The sequence below is a fragment of the Salvelinus alpinus genome, chromosome 18 (assembly GCF_045679555.1).
Source record: "Salvelinus alpinus chromosome 18, SLU_Salpinus.1, whole genome shotgun sequence".
Taxonomy (NCBI): Eukaryota; Metazoa; Chordata; class Actinopteri; order Salmoniformes; family Salmonidae; genus Salvelinus; species Salvelinus alpinus.
Window position 1 is genome coordinate 32,706,721 of NC_092103.1, and position 20,142 is coordinate 32,726,862.

General features: G+C 45.6%; 1 protein-coding gene across 3 annotated transcripts in view; it reads left to right on the forward strand.

The window, feature by feature from the left end:
- The window catches only part of LOC139544199 (noelin-like), a 29,554-nt gene extending 12,551 nt beyond the window's left edge, over positions 1-17,003 (forward strand). For all 3 annotated transcript variants that reach the window (XM_071351061.1, XM_071351060.1, XM_071351059.1), the window contains exons 2-6: positions 1,754-1,903; positions 2,241-2,396; positions 5,297-5,516; positions 9,673-9,779; positions 14,611-17,003. In XM_071351061.1, the coding sequence (XP_071207162.1) occupies positions 1,754-1,903; positions 2,241-2,396; positions 5,297-5,516; positions 9,673-9,779; positions 14,611-15,285 (1,308 nt within the window). In that variant the 3' untranslated portion in view covers positions 15,286-17,003. The remainder of the gene's footprint in view (positions 1-1,753; positions 1,904-2,240; positions 2,397-5,296; positions 5,517-9,672; positions 9,780-14,610) is intronic.
- The last annotated feature ends 3,139 nt before the right edge of the window (positions 17,004-20,142 follow it).

The window sequence follows — 20,142 nt, forward strand, 5'->3', positions numbered from 1 at the left end:
TGTAGGCTCATAGCAGACGGGCGGCTTTGCAGGCTCATGGCAGACGGGCAGTTCATGCAGCGCTTGGCAGACGGACAGTTCAGGCGCCGTTGGGCAGACGGCAGACTCTGGCCGGCTGAGACGCACTGTAGGCCTGGTACGTGGTGCCGGAACTGGAAGCACCGGACTGGAGACACGCACTTCAAGCCTAGTGCGGGGAGCAGGGACAGGGCACACTGGACTCTCAAAGCGTACTCTGTGCCTGGTGCGTGGTACCGGCACTGGTGGCACCGGGCTGAGTACACGCACATCAGGACTAGTACGGGGAGAAGTAACAGTGTGTACAGGACTCAGGAGACGCACAGGAGGCTTAGTGCGTGTTGTCGGAACTGGAGGCACCGAACTGGATACACGCACTACATGGAGAGTGCGTGGAGGAGGAACAGGTGGTACTGGGCTGGAGCGGGGAGGTAGCGCCGGAAATACCGGACCGTGCAAGCGTACTGGCTCTCTTGAGCATTGAGCCTGCCCAACCTTACCTGGTTGAATGCTCCCGGTCGCCCGACCAGTGCGGGGAGGTGGAATAACCCGCACCGGGCTATGTAGGCGAACCGGGGAAACCATGCGTAAGGCAGGTGCCATGTATGCCGGCCCGAGGAGACGCACTGGAGACCAGACGCGTTGAGCCGGCCTCATGACACCTGGCTCAATGCCCAATCTAGCCCTACCAGTGCGGGGAGGTGGAATAACCCGCACCGGGCTATGCACACGTACAGGAGACACCGTGCGCTCTACTGCGTAACACCGTGCGCTCTACTGCGTAACCCGGCGTCTGCCCGTACTCCCGCTCTCCACGGTAAGCCTGGGAAGTGGGCGCAGGTCTCCTACCTGCCCTAGGCCCACTACCTCTTAGCCACCCCCCCCAAGAAATTTTTGGGTGTTACTCACGGGCTTTTCGGGCTTCCGTGCAAGACGCGTCCCCTCATAACGCCGGTTCCTCTCTCTCTTTTCCTCTGCTCTCCGAACTGCCTCCAGCTGTTCCCATGGACGGTGATTCACTTTAGCCCATGGTCCTTCTCCGTTAAATACTTGCTCCCAACTCCACAAGTCCTGTATACTCTCCCGTTGCTCGAAATTACGCTGCTTGGTTCTGGATTGGTGGGTGGTTCTGTAACGGCGTTCCTCCTCCTCTTCATCCGAAGAGGAGGAGCAGGGATTAAACCAAGGCGCAGCGTAGTGAAATGACATGATTTATTAAACAAACAAAACAGACGAAAACGAACTATACTTGATAACTAATAAAACAACAAACGATGTAGACAGACCTGAAACGACGAACTTACATATAACGTGAAGAACGCAAATAACAGGAACAGACTACATGAAACGAACAAACCGCAAACAGTCCCGTATGGTGTAACATCGACACAGACACAGGAGACAACCACCCACAACGAACACAGTGAAACAACCTACCTAAATATGACTCTTAATTAGAGGAATGCCAAACACCTGCCTCTAATCAAGAGCCATACCAGGCAACCCTAAACCAACATAGAAACACACAACATAGAATGCCCACCCAAACTCACGTCCTGACCAACTAACACATACAACAAACTAACAGAAATAGGTCAGGAACGTGACACCTGTTTTCTCTCTCTTTCGTCCTCTTCTTTCCCACTTTATGTAACATCACTTTCTTTCTTGCTTCTGACTCTCTCTCTCTTTCTCCCTTTCTCTGTTCATCCTTCCCTCCATCTCTCTCTTCCAGGTGTTGCCAGCAAACCCAGAGGAGTCATGGCAAGTGTACAGTTCTGCCCAGGACAGTGAGGGGAGGTGTGTGTGCACAGTGGTGGCACCGCAGCAGTCCATGTGTTCACGAGACGCCCGCACCAAACAGCTGAGGCAGCTACTGGAGAAGGTAACTATGGTGACATAATGTCCACAGCAACACTAATGACCTGTCACGTCTTACCTCACAGACCACAGATCACCCCCCCCCCCCCCACACCCCAATCCTGGACAGCAGCCCAAGCATGCACGCACACAAACACATGGACAGCATCCCCAGACAAGCTACGGGAGCAGCACCCTGCCTCAACCTGTTCAACACCACAGACTCTGAGCCCATGCTATAGAAATATAATTTCTAGAATGGGCATCCCCATTCAAGCCAATGTTCTGTGATAGATGAATCGGTGGCCATATTGAGTGTACTCATGCCCATTTCCATGTCTCCCTGATCTCCCCTTTGATAGGTCCAGAACATGACCCAGTCCATCCAGGTGCTGGACCAGCGGACCCAGAGAGACCTGCAGTACGTGGAGAAGATGGAGGTGCAGCTGAGAGGTCTGGAGACCAAGTTCAGACAGGTGGAGGAGAACCACAAGCAGAACATCGCCAAGCAATACAAGGTACAGCAGCAGCCCAGCACACCTAAACCCACCCTGCTGGGGCTATGGGGCTATCACCATGACCACTGCCACTCATCTGACACAACCACCTCCACCCTCCATGGATGGGTTTATGTGTGTGCCCACGGCCCACTCAGGATATGGTCCAGCATCAGATGATAAACAACAACATTCTTATTCTAAAGTTATTCGAAAAGATACTTAGGTGCTGGATCCTCGCGGATTATCAACAGAGAGCACTCAAAAAATGCAATTTCAATACTTATCTATTATCTATATTTAATCACTGGTTAATGAATGAATGTTGAGATTGAACCATTGGAGTGCTGCATGTTTCCTTTTCTATGGTTCAGCATCACCAACCTCACCTAGAGTGTTTTCTATAGTCTCTAGGAACAGCTCTGAGTTTTAATGTATCAGGACTGTATCAGAATTAACTTCATTCTGGTGTATGAGCTGGAGGGATATTGGACAATTCAGTGGGCACATGCAAAAACTATCATCAACCAGATATTCATTCATTGCTTGGCTCACCTTCCTTCCTCCCTTCCTCCCTTCCTCCTTTCCTCCTACTCCTCCTCCCTCTCCTCCCTTTAAAATGATTATCACCAATGCCAATTTAGCACCACACATTTTTTGATTGATTGATTGGTTGATCGGTTGATTGGTTGATTGAATTAATCAATGAGAGAGGGTAGTAGATTCACCAGTATGTCACAGCTAACTTTTAAAAGTTTTAAATCCGATTTAGTGCACCTCGCCCGTGCGCAGAAAAACTGATGCATTTACGAACGCTCAACACCCGTTGAATATGGCGGTGTCAGTAAACGTCGGCAAAAAAGCGTAATTAAATTGATGCCAGCAGCACAGTTACAGTCTCCAACACTCTAGATAACATGTAAACAGCTTAACCGGGTCTGCTAGGGCGAGTAAAATGGTCAGAGTGAGGTGTTGACTCGTTCGTGTCTGGAAGTAGCAATCAAGCTAGCCAACGTTAGCCAGTTAGCTTGGGTGCTTGACTGCCGTTGTGTGGTCAGAACGCTCGGATCAACCCTACTCCTCGACCAGAGCGTCCAGTGTGCGCTCTGAACGCTCCGAGAGCGAAACGCTCTGAATTTACTAATGTACAATCTGACAACGCTCTGAATTTACGAACGCCCAGAGCGCACTCTGGCACTCCAGATTACATTTATGAACACACCCATAGTCAGAAGCTACATGCACATTGATGTAAGTTTCCTGGCACTCAGACAAATACTGTAGATCCATTTTCCCACTCCTCTCCAGTTACCTGTCTAATGATGATAGACTGAACTACAGAATGTATTGTAGTCTCAACATTAACAGCAGTATCAATGACAAAACAACTATTTCCACCCCCTGCATCCCTGACTGAGTGTCTACATTTCCAATGCATGCCTCCCACGTTCATATCATGAGTGCAAAATCAAAGCATGCTTAACATACTCTCTAATCCAGTGTGTGTTCTGTGTCTGTTAGATAGATTAGTGAGCTAGATGTCAACAGTATGTTATTTTCTTGCTTGCAGGGCTAACTTTAGGACATGTAAAGAGAGAAGAAGAGGCAGGTCAATCCCATGTTCCACCTGAACTGGGCTACCACAGTACTGCGAGATTTACGAGCGTTCATGATTTATCTTTCGCACCATTAGTACTACTACTAAGAAACCCCACCTACCTCTTTCCCAAATAACCAACCAGCCAGCTCTACCTACCTGAAACCCCACCTACCCCTTTCCAAAATAACCAACCAGCCAGCTCTACCTACCTGAAACCCCACCTACCCATTTCCCAAATAACCAACCAACCAGCCAAACCTACCTACCTTCCCTACCTTACCTACCTACCTACCTACCTACCTACCTACCTACCTACCTACCTACCTACCTACCTACCTACCTACCTTACCTACCTACCTACCTACCTACCTACCTTCCCACCTAACCTACCTACCTACCTACCTACCTACCTACCTACCTACCTACCTACCTACCTACCTACCTACCTACCTACCTACCTACCTACATCTTTAGAAAAAAGAAATGTAGAAATGGTTCTACATTGAACCCCAAAGCATTTTATCTGCAACCAAAAATGGTTCTTCAAAGGGTTCTCCTATGGGGACACCCAAAGTTCCATTTAAGGTTCTAGATAGCACCTTTTTTTCTAAGAGTGTACCTACCTACCTATCTTACCTACCTACCTACCTACCTACCTACCACAGATCTATTTCTGCATGTTACTGGTAGAACATTTCCATCAAAAGGCTTTTTCAAAAGAAAACAATTAGTTGTTTACAGTTATTATTATTATTTTTACTTTTGGTTTTTGTCTATGCATACTTGGTTACTAAAGACTACTACGTACCTATAAACATTAGTGATGATAAAATCTGAAACCCTTTGTTGTGTGTGACATGTAAAAGCATGTAACTCTGTTGCATTTTAAACAATGATGACCAATAAAGAGCTTTCCCAATTGTTTCCTGGTGTACTGAGGGCTTGTGTTTAACGTACCGGCTCATCTGCATCAGGGCGGAGCCTCTGCTTGCTCGCCAATACGGTGCAACACACATCAGGATTTGTTTGCTCAGACACACACAAACACACTGTACACACACACACACACACACACACACACACACACACACACACACACACACACACACACACACACACACACACACACACACACACACACACACACACACACACACACACACAGGGCTATTGTGTTACTGTGAGAGAATGTCAGTGTAGGCCAGGCTAGAGTAGTCAGGGCCAGATAGGTGTTTTCTCCTTTAAAAAGAAACTTTTTTGGAGTCTTTTCTTTTTTGTCTCCAGGCATGACACTGAACCCAGCTTATTTTAATCCTTTCAGGCCATAAAATCGAAAATGGAGGAGATTAGGCCGTTGATACCAGTGTTGGAGGAGTACAAAGCCGATGCCAAATTGGTATTGCAGTTTAAGGAGGAGGTCCAGAATCTGACGTCAGTTCTAAGCGAGCTCCAGGAGGAGATGGGAGCCTATGACTACGAGGAACTCCACAACCGAGTGTCAGGTCTTGAGGAGAGACTCCGAGCATGCATGCAAAAATTAGGTAGGCTGAGAAAGTTTCTGACACACACTCTAACACACACAACACACACTAACACACACACACACACTCTAACACACACACTCTAACACACACACACACACACACACACACACACACACACACACACACACACACACACACACACACACACACACACACACACACACACACACACACACACACACATATTGTTCATGGATAACTTCTGTATGGGGTTAGACCAGAGTGAAAGCTTCATGTAGTACACACCTCAGAAACATTCTACATCAAGGTACACTACAAACACACATGAAACACCTGAAAAGAAAAACACAATCCTTTCTCAACACACTGGAACACACCTTAGCTTCTTTCCAGATGTCATGAGCAGACAGAATACTACACAGACATAATACTACACAGACAGAATACTACACAGACAGAATACTACACAGACAGAATACTACACAGACAAAATACTACACAGACATAATACTACACAGACATAATACTACACAGACAGAATACTACACAGACAGAATACTACACAGACGGAATACTACTTAGACAGAATACTACACATACAAAATACTACACAGACATAATACTACACAGACAAAATACTACACAGACAAAATACTACACAGACATAATACTACACAGCCTATCAGTTAAATATGTATTACATGTATGTCTCACAATTGTTTCAAAACACCTGTTTCTCAATATTATACAGTCCGATCTTTGTTTAATCCCAATTTACACTGAGAAAAAAATATGATCCCATATTTTTGCCTGTCTCTGTGTAGCCAATGTGTCAAAGGTGAATTTGATAATTTAACACATACCAGTGGAGGCTGCTGAGGGGAGGACGGCTCATAATAATGGCTGGAACGGAGTAAATGGAATGGTATTAAACATATGGAAACCATGTGTTTGATATATGTGATACCATTCCACCTATTCCGCTCCAGCCATTACCACAAGCCCATTCTCCCCAATTAAGGTGCCACCTGCCGCCTGTGACAGATACGTAGGTGAGTTGTATGTTCAACCTAACCAATTTGAGATATAATTCTTCGTCACCCTCTCAACTCTATACAACCTCTATACAATCTCATCTCAGTCTACAACATCCTAGTGATTTATTACAGTGCTAATAAATGCACTGCACACCTACGATGTAGTCTCACAAGGTTGTCTAGTGGCTGCTGGTGGAAAACACTGCTCAGAGCAGTAGTAGAGTTTGCATTTCAATAGCCTTCTAAATTACTCTGCTATGAATACAGTGACATGCACACTGTCTGACCTACAAACACACACACACACACACACACACACACACACACACACACACACACACACACACACACACACACACACACACACACACACACACACACACACACACACACACACACACACACACACACACACACACACACATAAATGCACAAACACACAGACAACACACACACATACACACACACAGATGATACACAATTCTGCCATCAGTCAAACACAGCTGGAGAATGTGGTAAGTAGTCCCCCCCTCACTCCTTCACACACAGCAGGAAACAGTTCACAGAGTTTAGAGATCAGATGAGATAAAGGAGAGGTCAGAGGTCACTCAGCAGGAAACAGTTCACAGAGTTTAGAGATCAGATGAGATAAAGGAGAGGTCAGAGGTCACTCAGCAGGAAACAGTTCACAGAGTTTAGAGATCAGATGAGATAAAGGAGAGGTCAGAGGTCACTCAGCAGGAGACAGTTCACAGAGTTTAGAGATCAGATGAGATAAAGGAGAGGATGGTCACATCATTGCTATGTTCTACTTCATCACTGCTGTCATCTCCCTTTCCCTCCTTCTCTTATTTATATCTCAGTAGACATTCCTCCTTCTCTATCCTATAGTTCTTCTCTCTGAGCCCAGCTCTGTATGTAACGCCTGAAATATGTATTTGTCCCCTTCCCTCTCTAATGTGTCAACATTCACACTAGGATCAGGCTGATCCCTCTCTAATTCACACTAGGATCAGGCTGATCCCTCTCTAATGTGTCAACATTCACACTAGGATCAGGCTGATCCCTCTCTAATGTGTCAACATTCACACTAGGATCAGGCTGATCCCTCTCTAATGTGTCAACATTCACACTAGGATCAGGCTGATCCCTCTCTAATGTGTCAACATTCACACTAGGATCAGGCTGATCCCTCTCTAATGTGTCTGCATTCACACTAGGATCAGGCTGTTCCCTCTAATGTGTCTACATTCACACTAGGATCAGGCTGATCCCTCTCTAATGTGTCTACATTCACACTAGGATCAGGCTGCTCCCTCTCTAATGTGTCTACATTTATTCACTGATTCCATAATCCTCAAATCATCATTCCATTCCAGAATGACTGACTGATGGTTTTGTGGTTAGATTTCCCTGTAGTCTAGCTCTGGTTGGCTGGAGCCATATTCAGGCCAATAGGAGATTAGATTAGACCTCATGTGTGTCTCTCTCTCTCTCCCCGAGGTCCAGACTGACCATAATCCAAAAATAGGAACATGGTGATTAGAGGAAATAAATAAATAAACACAGATTATTACTATAGTCTGTAATCCCACGGAGGTATTATGTAAGGTGCTGATAGTAGTGGTGTTTGTTTGCTCATGTGATGTTGTGTTTGTCTCGCTGCTGGTAACCTGCTGAGGTCTCATAGTCACAGCTTGATATATTTAATTTAATTTAAACCAGAATCAAATTGTGCTAAACACACAAATTATGTAGTTTTAACTTTCAAAACTGTCAAAATGTGAGAGAATAATACAGTTTTGGTAGAAAGAGTGAAGATAGATAGACATGAGAGAAAGAGTGAGGGGTGAATATAGACATGAGAGAAAGAATGAGGGGTGAAAATAGACATGAGAGAAAGAATGAGGGGTGAATATAGACATGAGAGAAAGAATGAGGGGTGAAAATAGACATGAGAGAAAGAATGAGGGGTGAAGATAGACATGAGAGAAAGAGTGAGGGGTGAAGATAGACATGAGAGAAAGAGTGAGGGTTGAAGATAGACATGAAAGAAAGAGTGAGGGGTGAAGATAGACATGAAAGAAAGAGTGAGGGGTGAAGATAGACATGAGAGAAAGAGTGAGGGGTGAAGATAGACATGAGAGAAAGAGTGAGGGTTGAAGATAGACATGAGAGAAAGAGTGAGGGGTGAAGATAGATAGACATGAAAGAAAGAGTGAGGGGTGAAGATAGATGAACATGAGAAAAAGAGTGAGGGGTGAAGATAGATGAACATGAGAAAAAGAGTGAGGGGTGAAAATAGATGAGAGAAAGAGTGAGGGGTGAAGATAGATAGGCATGAATAATTGCGTTTCACAACCACATTAGTGCCAGAGAGATAATGAGAGACAGAGGGAGAATTGCATGAAGAGAGAGAGAAGCATAGAAAGGAAGAGAGAGTATACTGGGGGACGGGACCGAAGCTGTTTGTTCCTTAGTTAACATTAAGATCTAACAACAAGAACGAGGTTGTTAACCATCTGTTCATAATGATAAAACCATTAATCAAACTACCTGGCTGTCATCAGGGAACAAGGCGCAGCTAAGCGTTCAGCGCTAGATATGTCAACTTCATATCAACACCTCAATCAAGCCTAATTAACGATACGCTCAGCTCAAACAGCCTAGAACAAGTAGCAGCAGCAGCATGAGCTCAGTGGATCCTACATAACCTGGAACAACAATCAAATCTCCCTCCCTCCCTCCCTCTCTCTCCCCATTTCTCCCTATCTCTCTCTCTTGCTCTGTTTCTCTCTCATCCTCTCTCTCCCCATTTCTCCCCATCGCTCTCTCTCTCTCTCTTTCTCTCTCTCCATCGCTCAGACAAACATAAGGCACAGAATACCCGAGACCATTACCTTTATTCTCTGAGGATGACAGACAGATGGAGGTCTAGACATAGACACAAACAACAATACACACATGCTATTGTTCTTTTGTGAATGAAGGCTGAGTGAATGTTTTGTAAATTATGTTATTATGTGTAAGTACAATATGATTTCTTTATTAGAGCATGTTAGCCAATATGAAATCATACAGATGCAGTGTTTAATCTATGAGAATGATATGCAGTATCTATGAGAGGTATTTCTATGTTGGTTATTCCTTCACAGCATGTGGGAAGTTGACGGGCATCAGTGATCCTGTCACCATCAAGACGTCTGGATCCCGGTTCGGATCCTGGATGACTGACCCTGCGGCACCGGAAGGAGATACCAGGGTATACACACACACACACACATTTCAGCCGTCCATGAACATGGAGAAAATACAATTACCCTTTAACGCTCCGGTAGTGTCTAAAGCTACGTTAAGGTAATGATCACCTTACCTCGGTAGCATCTAAAGCCCAGTTACATTAAGGTAATGAATTCCTGACCTCGGTAGCATCTAAAGCCCAGTTACATTAAGGTAATGAATTCCTGACCTCGGTAGCATCTAAAGCCCAGCTACGTTAAGGTAATGATTTCCTTACCTCGGTAGCATCTAAAGCCCAGCTACTTTAAGGTAATGAATTCCTGACCTCGGTAGCATCTAAAGCCCAGCTACGTTATGGTAATGATTTCCTGAGCTCAGTAGCGTCTAAAGCCCAGCTACGTTAAGGTAATGAATTCCTGACCTCGGTAGCATCTAAAGCCCAGCTACGTTATGGTAATGATTTCCTGACCTTGGTAGCGGCTAAAGCCCAGCTACTTTAAGGTAATGAATTCCTGACCTCGGTAGCATCTAAAGCCCAGTTACATTAAGGTAATGAATTCCTGACCTCGGTAGCATCTAAAGCCCAGTTACATTAAGGTAATGAATTCCTGACCTCGGTAGCATCTAAAGCCCAGCTACGTTAAGGTAATGATTTCCTTACCTCGGTAGCATCTAAAGCCCAGCTACTTTAAGGTAATGAATTCCTGACCTCGGTAGCATCTAAAGCCCAGCTACGTTATGGTAATGATTTCCTGAGCTCAGTAGCGTCTAAAGCCCAGCTACGTTAAGGTAATGAATTCCTGACCTCGGTAGCATCTAAAGCCCAGCTACGTTATGGTAATGATTTCCTGACCTTGGTAGCGGCTAAAGCCCAGCTACGTTAAGGTAATGATTTCCTTACCTCGGTAGCATCTAAAGCCCAGCTACTTTAAGGTAATGAATTCCTGACCTCGGTAGCATCTAAAGCCCAGCTACGTTATGGTAATGATTTCCTGAGCTCAGTAGCGTCTACAGCCCAGCTACGTTAAGGTAATGAATTCCTGACCTCGGTAGCGTCTAAAGCCCAGCTACGTTATGGTAATGATTTCCTGACCTTGCTAGCGTCTAACGCCCAGCTACGTTATGGTAATGATTTCCTGACCTTGGTAGCGTCTAACGCCCAGCTACGTTAAGGTAATGATTTCCTGACCTTGGTAGCGGCTAACGCCCAGCTACTTTAAGGTAATGAATTCCTGACCTCGGTAGCGTCTAAAGCCCAGCTACGTTAAGGTAATGATTTCCTTACCTCGGTAGCGTCTAAAGCCCAGTTACATTAAGGTAATGATTTCCTGACCTCGGTAGCGTCTAAAGCCCAGCTACATTAAGGTAATGATTTCCTGACCTCAGTAGCGTCTAAAGCCCAGTTACATTAAGGTAATGATTTCCTGACCTCGGTAGCGTCTAAAGCCCAGCTACATTAAGGTAATGATTTCCTGAGCTCAGTAGCGTCTAAAGCCCAGCTACATTAAGGTAATGATTTCCTGACCTCGGTAGCATCTAAAGCCCAGCTTCATTAAGGTAATGATTTCCTGAGCTCAGTAGCGTCTAAAGCCCAGCTACGTTATGGTAATGATTTCCTTACCTCAGTAGTGTCTAAAGCCCAGCTTCATTAAGGTAATGATTTCCTGAGCTCAGTAGCGTCTAAAGCCCAGTTACATTAAGGTAATGATTTCCTGACCTCGGTAGCGTCTAAAGCCCAGCTACATTAAGGTAATGATTTCCTGACCTCGGTAGCGTCTAAAGCCCAGCTACATTAAGGTAATGATTTCCTGAGCTCAGTAGCGTCTAAAGCCCAGCTACATTAAGGTAATGATTTCCTGAGCTCAGTAGCGTCTAAAGCCCAGCTACATTAAGGTAATGATTTCCTGAGCTCAGTAGCGTCTAAAGCCCAGCTACATTAAGGTAATGATTTCCTGAGCTCAGTAGCGTCTAAAGCCCAGCTACGTTAAGGTAATGATTTCCTTACCTCGGTAGCGTCTAAAGCCCAGCTTCGTTAAGGTAATGATTTCCTGACCTCGGTAGCGTCTAAAGCCCAGCTACATTAAGTTAATGATTTCCTGAGCTCAGTAGCGTCTAAATCCCAGCTACATTAAGGTAATGATTTCCTTACCTCAGTAGTGTCTAAAGCCCAGCTTCATTAAGGTAATTATTTCCTGAGCTCAGTAGCGTCTAAAGCCCAGTTACATTAAGGTAATGATTTCCTGACCTCGGTAGCATCTAAAGCCCAGCTACATTAAGGTAATGATTTCCTGACCTCGGTAGCGTCTAAAGCCCAGCTACATTAAGGTAATGATTTCCTGACCTCGGTAGCATCTAAAGCCCAGCTACATTAAGTTAATGATTTCCTGAGCTCAGTAGCGTCTAAATCCCAGCTACATTAAGGTAATGATTTCCTTACCTCAGTAGTGTCTAAAGCCCAGCTTCATTAAGGTAATTATTTCCTGAGCTCAGTAGCGTCTAAAGCCCAGTTACATTAAGGTAATGATTTCCTGACCTCGGTAGCATCTAAAGCCCAGCTACATTAAGGTAATGATTTCCTGACCTCGGTAGCGTCTAAAGCCCAGCTACATTAAGGTAATGATTTCCTGACCTCGGTAGCATCTAAAGCCCAGCTACATTAAGGTAATGATTTCCTGACCTCGGTAGCATTTAAAGCCCAGCTACATTAAGGTAATGATTTCCTGACCTCGGTAGCATTTAAAGCCCAGCTACATTAAGGTAATGATTTCCTGAGCTCAGTAGCGTCTAAAGCCCAGTTACATTAAGGTAATGATTTCCTGAGCTCAGTAGCGTCTAAAGCCCAGTTACATTAAGGTAATGATTTCCTGACCTTGGCACTGTGTTTTACGGCGGTAGCTACTGGAAGATCACACTAAGTGCTTTACATTATACTCATTGGCTGTATCCCAAATGGCACCCTATTCATATATAGAGCATTACTTTTGACCATGGCCCATAGGGCTCAGATCAAAATGCCCTTTGGGATGCACCCTATATTACTCAGATGACATGACCAATGGTACTCAGTTGAAGAGGCCAGGCTGTTAAGAGTCCTGACACACCCATAATAGTTGCCTCTTCAGATTCTGACCTTAATAGAAGCTTTGATTAATGTTCATGTGTTTACTCTACTGTCTGTCTGTCTGTCTGTCTGTCTGTCTGTCTGTCTGTCTGTCTGTCTGTCTGTCTGTCTGTCTGTCTGTCTGTCTGTCTGTCTGTCTGTCTGTCTGTCTGTCTGTCTGTCTGTCTGTCTGTCTGTCTGTCTGTCTGTCTGTCTGTCTGTCTGTCTGTCCTTCTACTAAACGGCCATGTCTGAGTTAGCTCTCCTGGGCTGGGCATCTGTTGGAGGAATAGACAGACGAAGCTTTCATTACTAAAACACATTAAAATGCAAATGCAGAGAATAAATGCATGGTTTACACCCGAGCCCAGACAGCAAGGTCGTTAATGAAGGGAGGGTGTCAGCCAAGATGTTTATTTGTCAGCCAAAATGTTTATATGGCTTTAAAACGTACACATGGATCTGTATGCAGATCTGGGGTTTAGAGGTTATAGCACAAATACATAAAGCACACGCAAACATAAACATACATGACCGTCATAGTCATAATATCATCTGTACATCGATGGAAAACTGCACATGTTACATATGTGGGTCTCCCTGGTATTGCTCTATACTTCTGGTTTCTCTGTGTAACGTTGGACCATGCTGCTTGTGAGATACAAGGTAGTGTGAGAGTGTCTGAGAGTGTACAGTAAGGCAAGATAATAATTTAAAGGCAAGGTAGCTAAACTGGATGGTAAAATATGTGCTATGCATGTGTGCTATGTATCCATGAGACCATGTGTAATGTGTTCTAATGGTACCAGGAAGACAGATAAATATAGGTTTTATTTACAATGCTGTTTGTGCTCCACTTGTTGCCCTTTTCTCATGGCAACGGGCCACAAATCTTGCTGCTGTGATTGCAAACAGCGGTATTTCGCCTAACAGATATGGGAGTTTATCAATGTTTGACTTTGTGGGTCTGTGTGATCTGTGGGAAATATGTATCTCTAATGTGGTCATATATTTGTCAGGAGGTTAGGAAGTGTAGCTCATTTTGTGGGCAGTGTGCACATGGCGAGAGCCTATGGCGGCCTCTCTCAATAGGAAGGCTATGCTCACTGAGTCTGTACATAGTCAAGGATTTTCTTAACTTGGGGTCAGTCACGGTGGTCAGTTATTCTGCCACTGTGTACTCTCTGTAAAACATCTGTCGTTCTTCCCCAGAACAAGGCAGTTAACCCACTGTTCCTAGGCCAACATTGAAAATAAGAATTTGTTCTTAACTGACTTGCCTAGTTAAAAAACAGAACCAAAAAAAACCAATGAGGAAATGGTCTAGGCAGGTACCCCGGAAGCTTCCTTAATGCCAAGCCACAGGTGAAAAAAGATTAGCCTTTTATCCGGAATGATCCGCATTATCCCTGTGGGGCTGGGCTCATCCCCAACCCCGGCCTGCCTCCACCTGCAGCTGCCTGTCATTCCTGACTGTTTGTATTCTGAAGCAGAAGGCATGAGCTCTGCTCCGAGTCAAGCATCCCATTTAATTAGGCTTTCTGTTGACAGCGTGATATGATTTACAGTGTGAAATTATGCGTGATCCACATGTATATAGCGACCATCTACATAATGGTGCATTGAGGAGTTTGATAGGAGGGTTTTAACAGGACTGCAGGGTGTGTTTTATCTTGTTTGTATTATAAAGTTGCTACTGACTGAGTTAATATTTACTCTCTCCTCTCTACTCGTCTGTATCTCCATCTGTTAGGTGTGGTACATGGACGGTTACCACAACAACCGCTTCGTGCGGGAGTACAAGTCCATGGCGGACTTCATGACGACGGACAACTTCACGTCTCACCGCCTCCCCCATCCGTGGTCCGGGACAGGTCAGGTGGTCTACAACGGCTCCATTTACTTCAACAAATTCCAGAGCCACATCATCATCAAGTTCGACTTCAAGACCTCCGCCATTAGCAAGTCACGCCAGCTGGACAACGCCGGCTACAACAACATGTATCACTACGCCTGGGGCGGCCACTCCGACATCGACCTCATGGTGGATGAGGGTGGGCTCTGGGCTGTCTATGCCACCAATCAGAACGCTGGAAACATCGTCATCAGCAAGCTCAACCCCAGCACGCTTCAGATCATCAAGAGCTGGACTACCAACCACCCCAAGAGGAGCGCCGGCGAAGCCTTCATGATCTGTGGTACTCTCTATGTTACCAACGGTTACTCTGGCGGGACCAAGGTGTACTACGCCTACAGCACTAACTCCTCCACGTACGAGTACATAGACATCGCCTTCCAAAACAAGTACTCCCATATCTCCATGCTTGACTACAACCCTCGGGACCGTGCGCTCTACGCATGGAACAACGGACACCAGGTTCTGTACAATGTCACACTATTCCATGTCATCAGCTCACAGGAATTGTAACCATGGAGACAGGACTATTTACAATATACTATATAGAGAATAGAGAGAGAGATCATCCTATATTTGAATATACTGTATATCTATAAGAGAAAGACTTTATGGAAAGAGCAGCATATGCAGTATGTAATATCATAAGACTGTCTTTAGAGAGATTACATCAACCATGACTGGAACTACAACGCGAATTAATGTGCACATCGATTGAAATTAAAAATAGAACTGTTTACTAAAAAGGAAGGGAACATGATACATCTAGAGTTCAAAACTATATATTGGACTGAAAATAACAGATGCCAAAAAAATATCACGCCTTTCTTTTTTAAATAATGGATAGTAACCATCATGGAAGATTGTCTCTGCGGCTCTGTGTCTGTCTCTGGAAGTACTGTCACTCCCTCCTCCCTTCTCCCTTCTCTCTCCTGGACTTTACTCTATGGGGATCAGTGGGGTCCTAGCAAAGGACTATGGGATTGGTTATAAACTGTTTGCCAACCAGGACCCCCCGTTGGCCCCAGGACAGAGAGGGAGAACCTCGCCCTTCGGACAGATAAGGGGAAACATTGGGAGAACCTCGTAAAACAGGGAGAACTGGGACATTATTTGGAGAATGGTGGGGTGAACCAGCATATGGTGTGCAGAAGACCACAGAGCCTACAACCACCGTCTGTCACACACACACACATTCTATCCCTTCAGTAGCAAATAAAGAAGTCTGTAAACAAGTAAACAACAACATCATCAACATCCATGAGAAGACCTGGGCCTGTGTTCACAAAGTGTCTCAGAGTAGGAATACTGATTTAGGATCAGGTCCCCCCTCTTATTCATTATGATTTAAAGGGCAAATCAGATCCGAGATCAGCACTCCTACCCTGAGGCGATTTTTGAATACGCTCCCTGAAGGCACTGACTGTTGGGGCACACTGTTGTACTGTACGAGAAGTAGGTCGGTATTCAATCAAAGCTGTGTAGTAGCGCGCTTGACATTTAAAGGGAATTTCCAATTGAGTCAATATCTGCAGCGTTTTCAGTGAATGCAATCTCTGCAAACACGGGAACATTGGCTTTAAAAGCCGCGTTGTCAACTGCGCCACAGCGTGCCTCTTGGATTGAATCCCGGCCAAAGACTTTCCTGTTTGTGACTCTGTGTAAAACAGCCTTGATTTGCATGAGTGTTTTTTACCATTCTGGTCTGCTACCTTCTGAATGTCTTTTTGCTATATGATGCTGTACCTATAAAAGAGAGGGATGTGGGGGGGTTGGTTGCAAAAATGTTTGCTTTTTCACTTTTTTTTTATGTTCTTGTATCACCCCCTTGCTGTTGGCACCGGCTTTGCTTCTCTGTCTATGTTTAGTTGGACCGTGTGGGAGGAACCTATCTCATATACAGCTCATTTCTTTCAGAAGAATACAAAACAATAGAATATATCAAGTAATGTATCCTGGAGACCTGGGTTCAGTCCTACGGCTCTTCTCTCTTCAACTGAATCGCCCTCTTCTGTTAACTAAAGTATCCCTTTAGTCGAGGGTAATGCTGTTAAATGTATCTCCCCCTCCCACTTACCTAGCAAAGGATAATGCTGTTTAAATGTAAAAAACCCTTGCAGAGGACAATGGCTTTTCACTCTTTTTTGTGCTTTTGCTGGACGTGTGTTGTACCTGAGATGAGATAGTTAATGATTTGTGTCAATAAACAGAGAATCTTTGTTCTAAGCTCATTCCTCGCGCAGCTTGAATTATTGATCGTCATGGAGCCACAAAGGGGCAGTTAAAGAGCCCCACAGGGCTCTACAGTAGAACCATAGGTTGCAGACCCCTGGTTATGGTAACAGCGCATGTGTCTGTCAGGATCAGGTTGTTGTGTGTGTCTTTGTTTGTGTGTGTGCTTGACTGACCATAAGACCACATCATGGGTCTTACTAAGAACAATACTGAGAGGTCATGTCTTTTAATGAGTTCATTCTGCTTTATATCAAACAGAGAGAGAGATTACTCCCTGGGTATACATTACCTCCTGTTGATAGCTCCCTGTGTCACGAATCCCGTTTCCTGAGTCGGTTTTTTGCCTGTGTTCTGTCCTGGAGTGTTTTTTCCGGCGTCCTGGAACGCACCCTGTCTGGTTGCCGGGCAATGTAGCCAGTTGGGAGTTCTGATTACCCGCACCTGTATCCCATCAGCTATCTGCACACCTGGTCCTGATCATCATCTCTTCTCTTCATAAGCCCGGACCTGACATCCATTCCCTGCCGGATCGTTAGCCATGAACAGTATGTTGTGCCATAGTATCAGCCTCAAGTTGGATAGTATTTGTTTTGTTGTTTTTTTACGTATTGCTTGTCTTAAACTTACCTCCGTTTGTTTTGTCTTCAGTTACTCACCCGGATCATTTACCCCATTCCCGCCTGGTCGTCGGAGGATTCCGCTACCCCATTGGATTCACCTATTTACTCCCATCAACTCACCACCGCTGCCCGCTACGCCACCTGGATATATCTACCCATTCACATTCACTTGTAAATACATACTCACCTTCTTCCTACGCTCCTTGTCCTGGTCTGCTTCTGGGTTCGATTTTGAAAGAACGTGACAGAACGATCCGGCCAAGGATGAACCCAGCGGACCTGGACTCCGTTTGCCATGCCATTACCCAGCAGGGGAAGACATTGGGACAACACAAGACGGCGCTACAGGAGATAGCGGGTTCAATCCAGAACTTATCTGCTAGCTTGACACAAATCCAGGATCAGCTCAGTTTGCCGGCGATTCATTCACCACCTGTTTCACCCATCTCACCTGCCGTGTCTGGAGCTGTTTCCTTCCGTGAACCCAAGGTACCGACGCCTGATAAGTATGAAAGGGATTTGGGAAGATGCCGTTCGTTTCTTATGCAGTGTGGGTTAGTGTTTGATCTGCAGCCCCATTCTTACGCCACTGACAAGGCTAGGATAGCCTTTGTTATTGAACTGCTGCGTGGAAGAGCTCTGGAATGGGCTTCAGCCGTTTAGGAACGACAGGGGACCTGCATGGCTTCATATCAGGAGTTCACGGGAGAGATGAGAAAGCTTTTTGACCATCCAGTCCGAGGTAAGGACGCAGCTAAACGTTTGTTCACTCTTCGCCAAGGAGCTCGCAGTGTGGCAGACTTTATGATCGAGTTCAGGACATTGGCTGTGGAGAGTGGTTGGAATGAGGAGTCACTACAAGCGGCTTTTTACAAGGGGTTGTCGGAGCAACTCAAGGACGAGCTGATATCCTATCCAGAGCCTAGTGACCTAGACAGCTTGGTCACTTTATCTATTCGGGTAGATAATAGAGTCCGAGAGAGAAGGAGGGAGAAGCAGTGGGGTCCATCCAATCAATCAGCAACTCGGGTACCATTCGGTTCAGGAAGTGAACCAGAACGTATTGATCGTTATTCCCCACACGGGATTAGTGGAGGGGTCTTGCCACCAGATTCTGAACCAATGCAAGTGGGGCGACACGGGCTAACTAAGGAGGAGCGCCAACGTAGACGTGAGATCAACAGCTGTTTCTACTGTGGTAGCTCGGGACATTACATCTCCGCTTGTCCACAGCGCCCGTTAAACTGCCCGGCTCGCTAGTTTCGGGAGGAATGTTAGCGAGCCAGTTTCAACCTCTCAAAGATCCTGTCAGACCCCGTTTTCCTGCGACCCTTATGAATAAGGATCAGAGCTTAGAGATGAACGCTTTTATCGATTCAGGTGCCGATGGCAGCTTTATTGATGCCGACTTGGTGGAACAGCTGGGGCTTTCCAAGGAGCAATTGCCGGAAGCCATTGAAGCAACCACTCTGAACGGCAGTAGTCTGGCACGGATCACTATGAGGACTGAACCGGTTAAGATGTTGGTGTCGGGGAATCATTCAGAGTTTATCTCCTTCTTCATTCTGTCCTCGCCCCATGTTCCTCTGGTTCTTGGTTACCCCTGGCTGAAGGAACACAATCCCTCGTTTGATTGGGTGACGGGTAAGGTAACTAGTTGGAGCATTGAGTGTCATGCTAACTGCCTTAGGACTGCCTGTTCTCCTGCTGTTTCCAGTCAGGTCAGTGACTCTGCTCCTCCTGATTTGTCCCTGGTTCCAGAAACATATCACGAGTTGGGTGAAGTATTCAGTAAACAGAAGGCTCTGTCCCTTCCTCCCCACCGACCTTATGACTGTGCGATTAATCTGTTTCCTGGAGCTGCCTTTCCCAAGGGACGGTTATACAGTATCTCTCGACCTGAACGTGAGGCCTTGGAGACCTACATCAAGGAGCCTCTAGCTGCAGGTCTCATTCGGCCCTCGTCATCACCTCTGGGAGCAGGATTTTTTTTTGTGAGCAAGAAGGATGGCTCTCTTCGACCGTGTATTGATTATCGGGGGTTGAATGATATTACGGTCAAGAACAAGTATCCCCTGCCCTTGATGAGCTCGGCTTTCGATTCCTTACAGGGTGCTACGGTTTTTACGAAGCTTGATTTACGTAATGCTTATCATTTGGTTCGGATCAAAGAGGGGGACGAGTGGTTGACTGGGTTCAATACTCCGATGGGACATTTTGAGTACCAGGTGATGCCGTTTGGACTGACCAACGCTCCTGCGGTGTTCCAAAGTATGGTGAATGACGTTCTGAGAGATATGATTGGTATTTTTGTGTTCGTTTACCTGGATGATATCCTCATCTTCTCGAAGGAGCTTTCTAGCCACGTTCAGCATGTCAAGCAGGTCCTGCAGCGGTTATTGGAGAACCGTCTGTTCGTCAAGGCTGAGAAGTGTGATTTTCACGCCCACACGACGTCCTTCCTCGGGTACATCATCTCCAGGGGAGAGATCAAGATGGACCAAGAGAAGGTTCG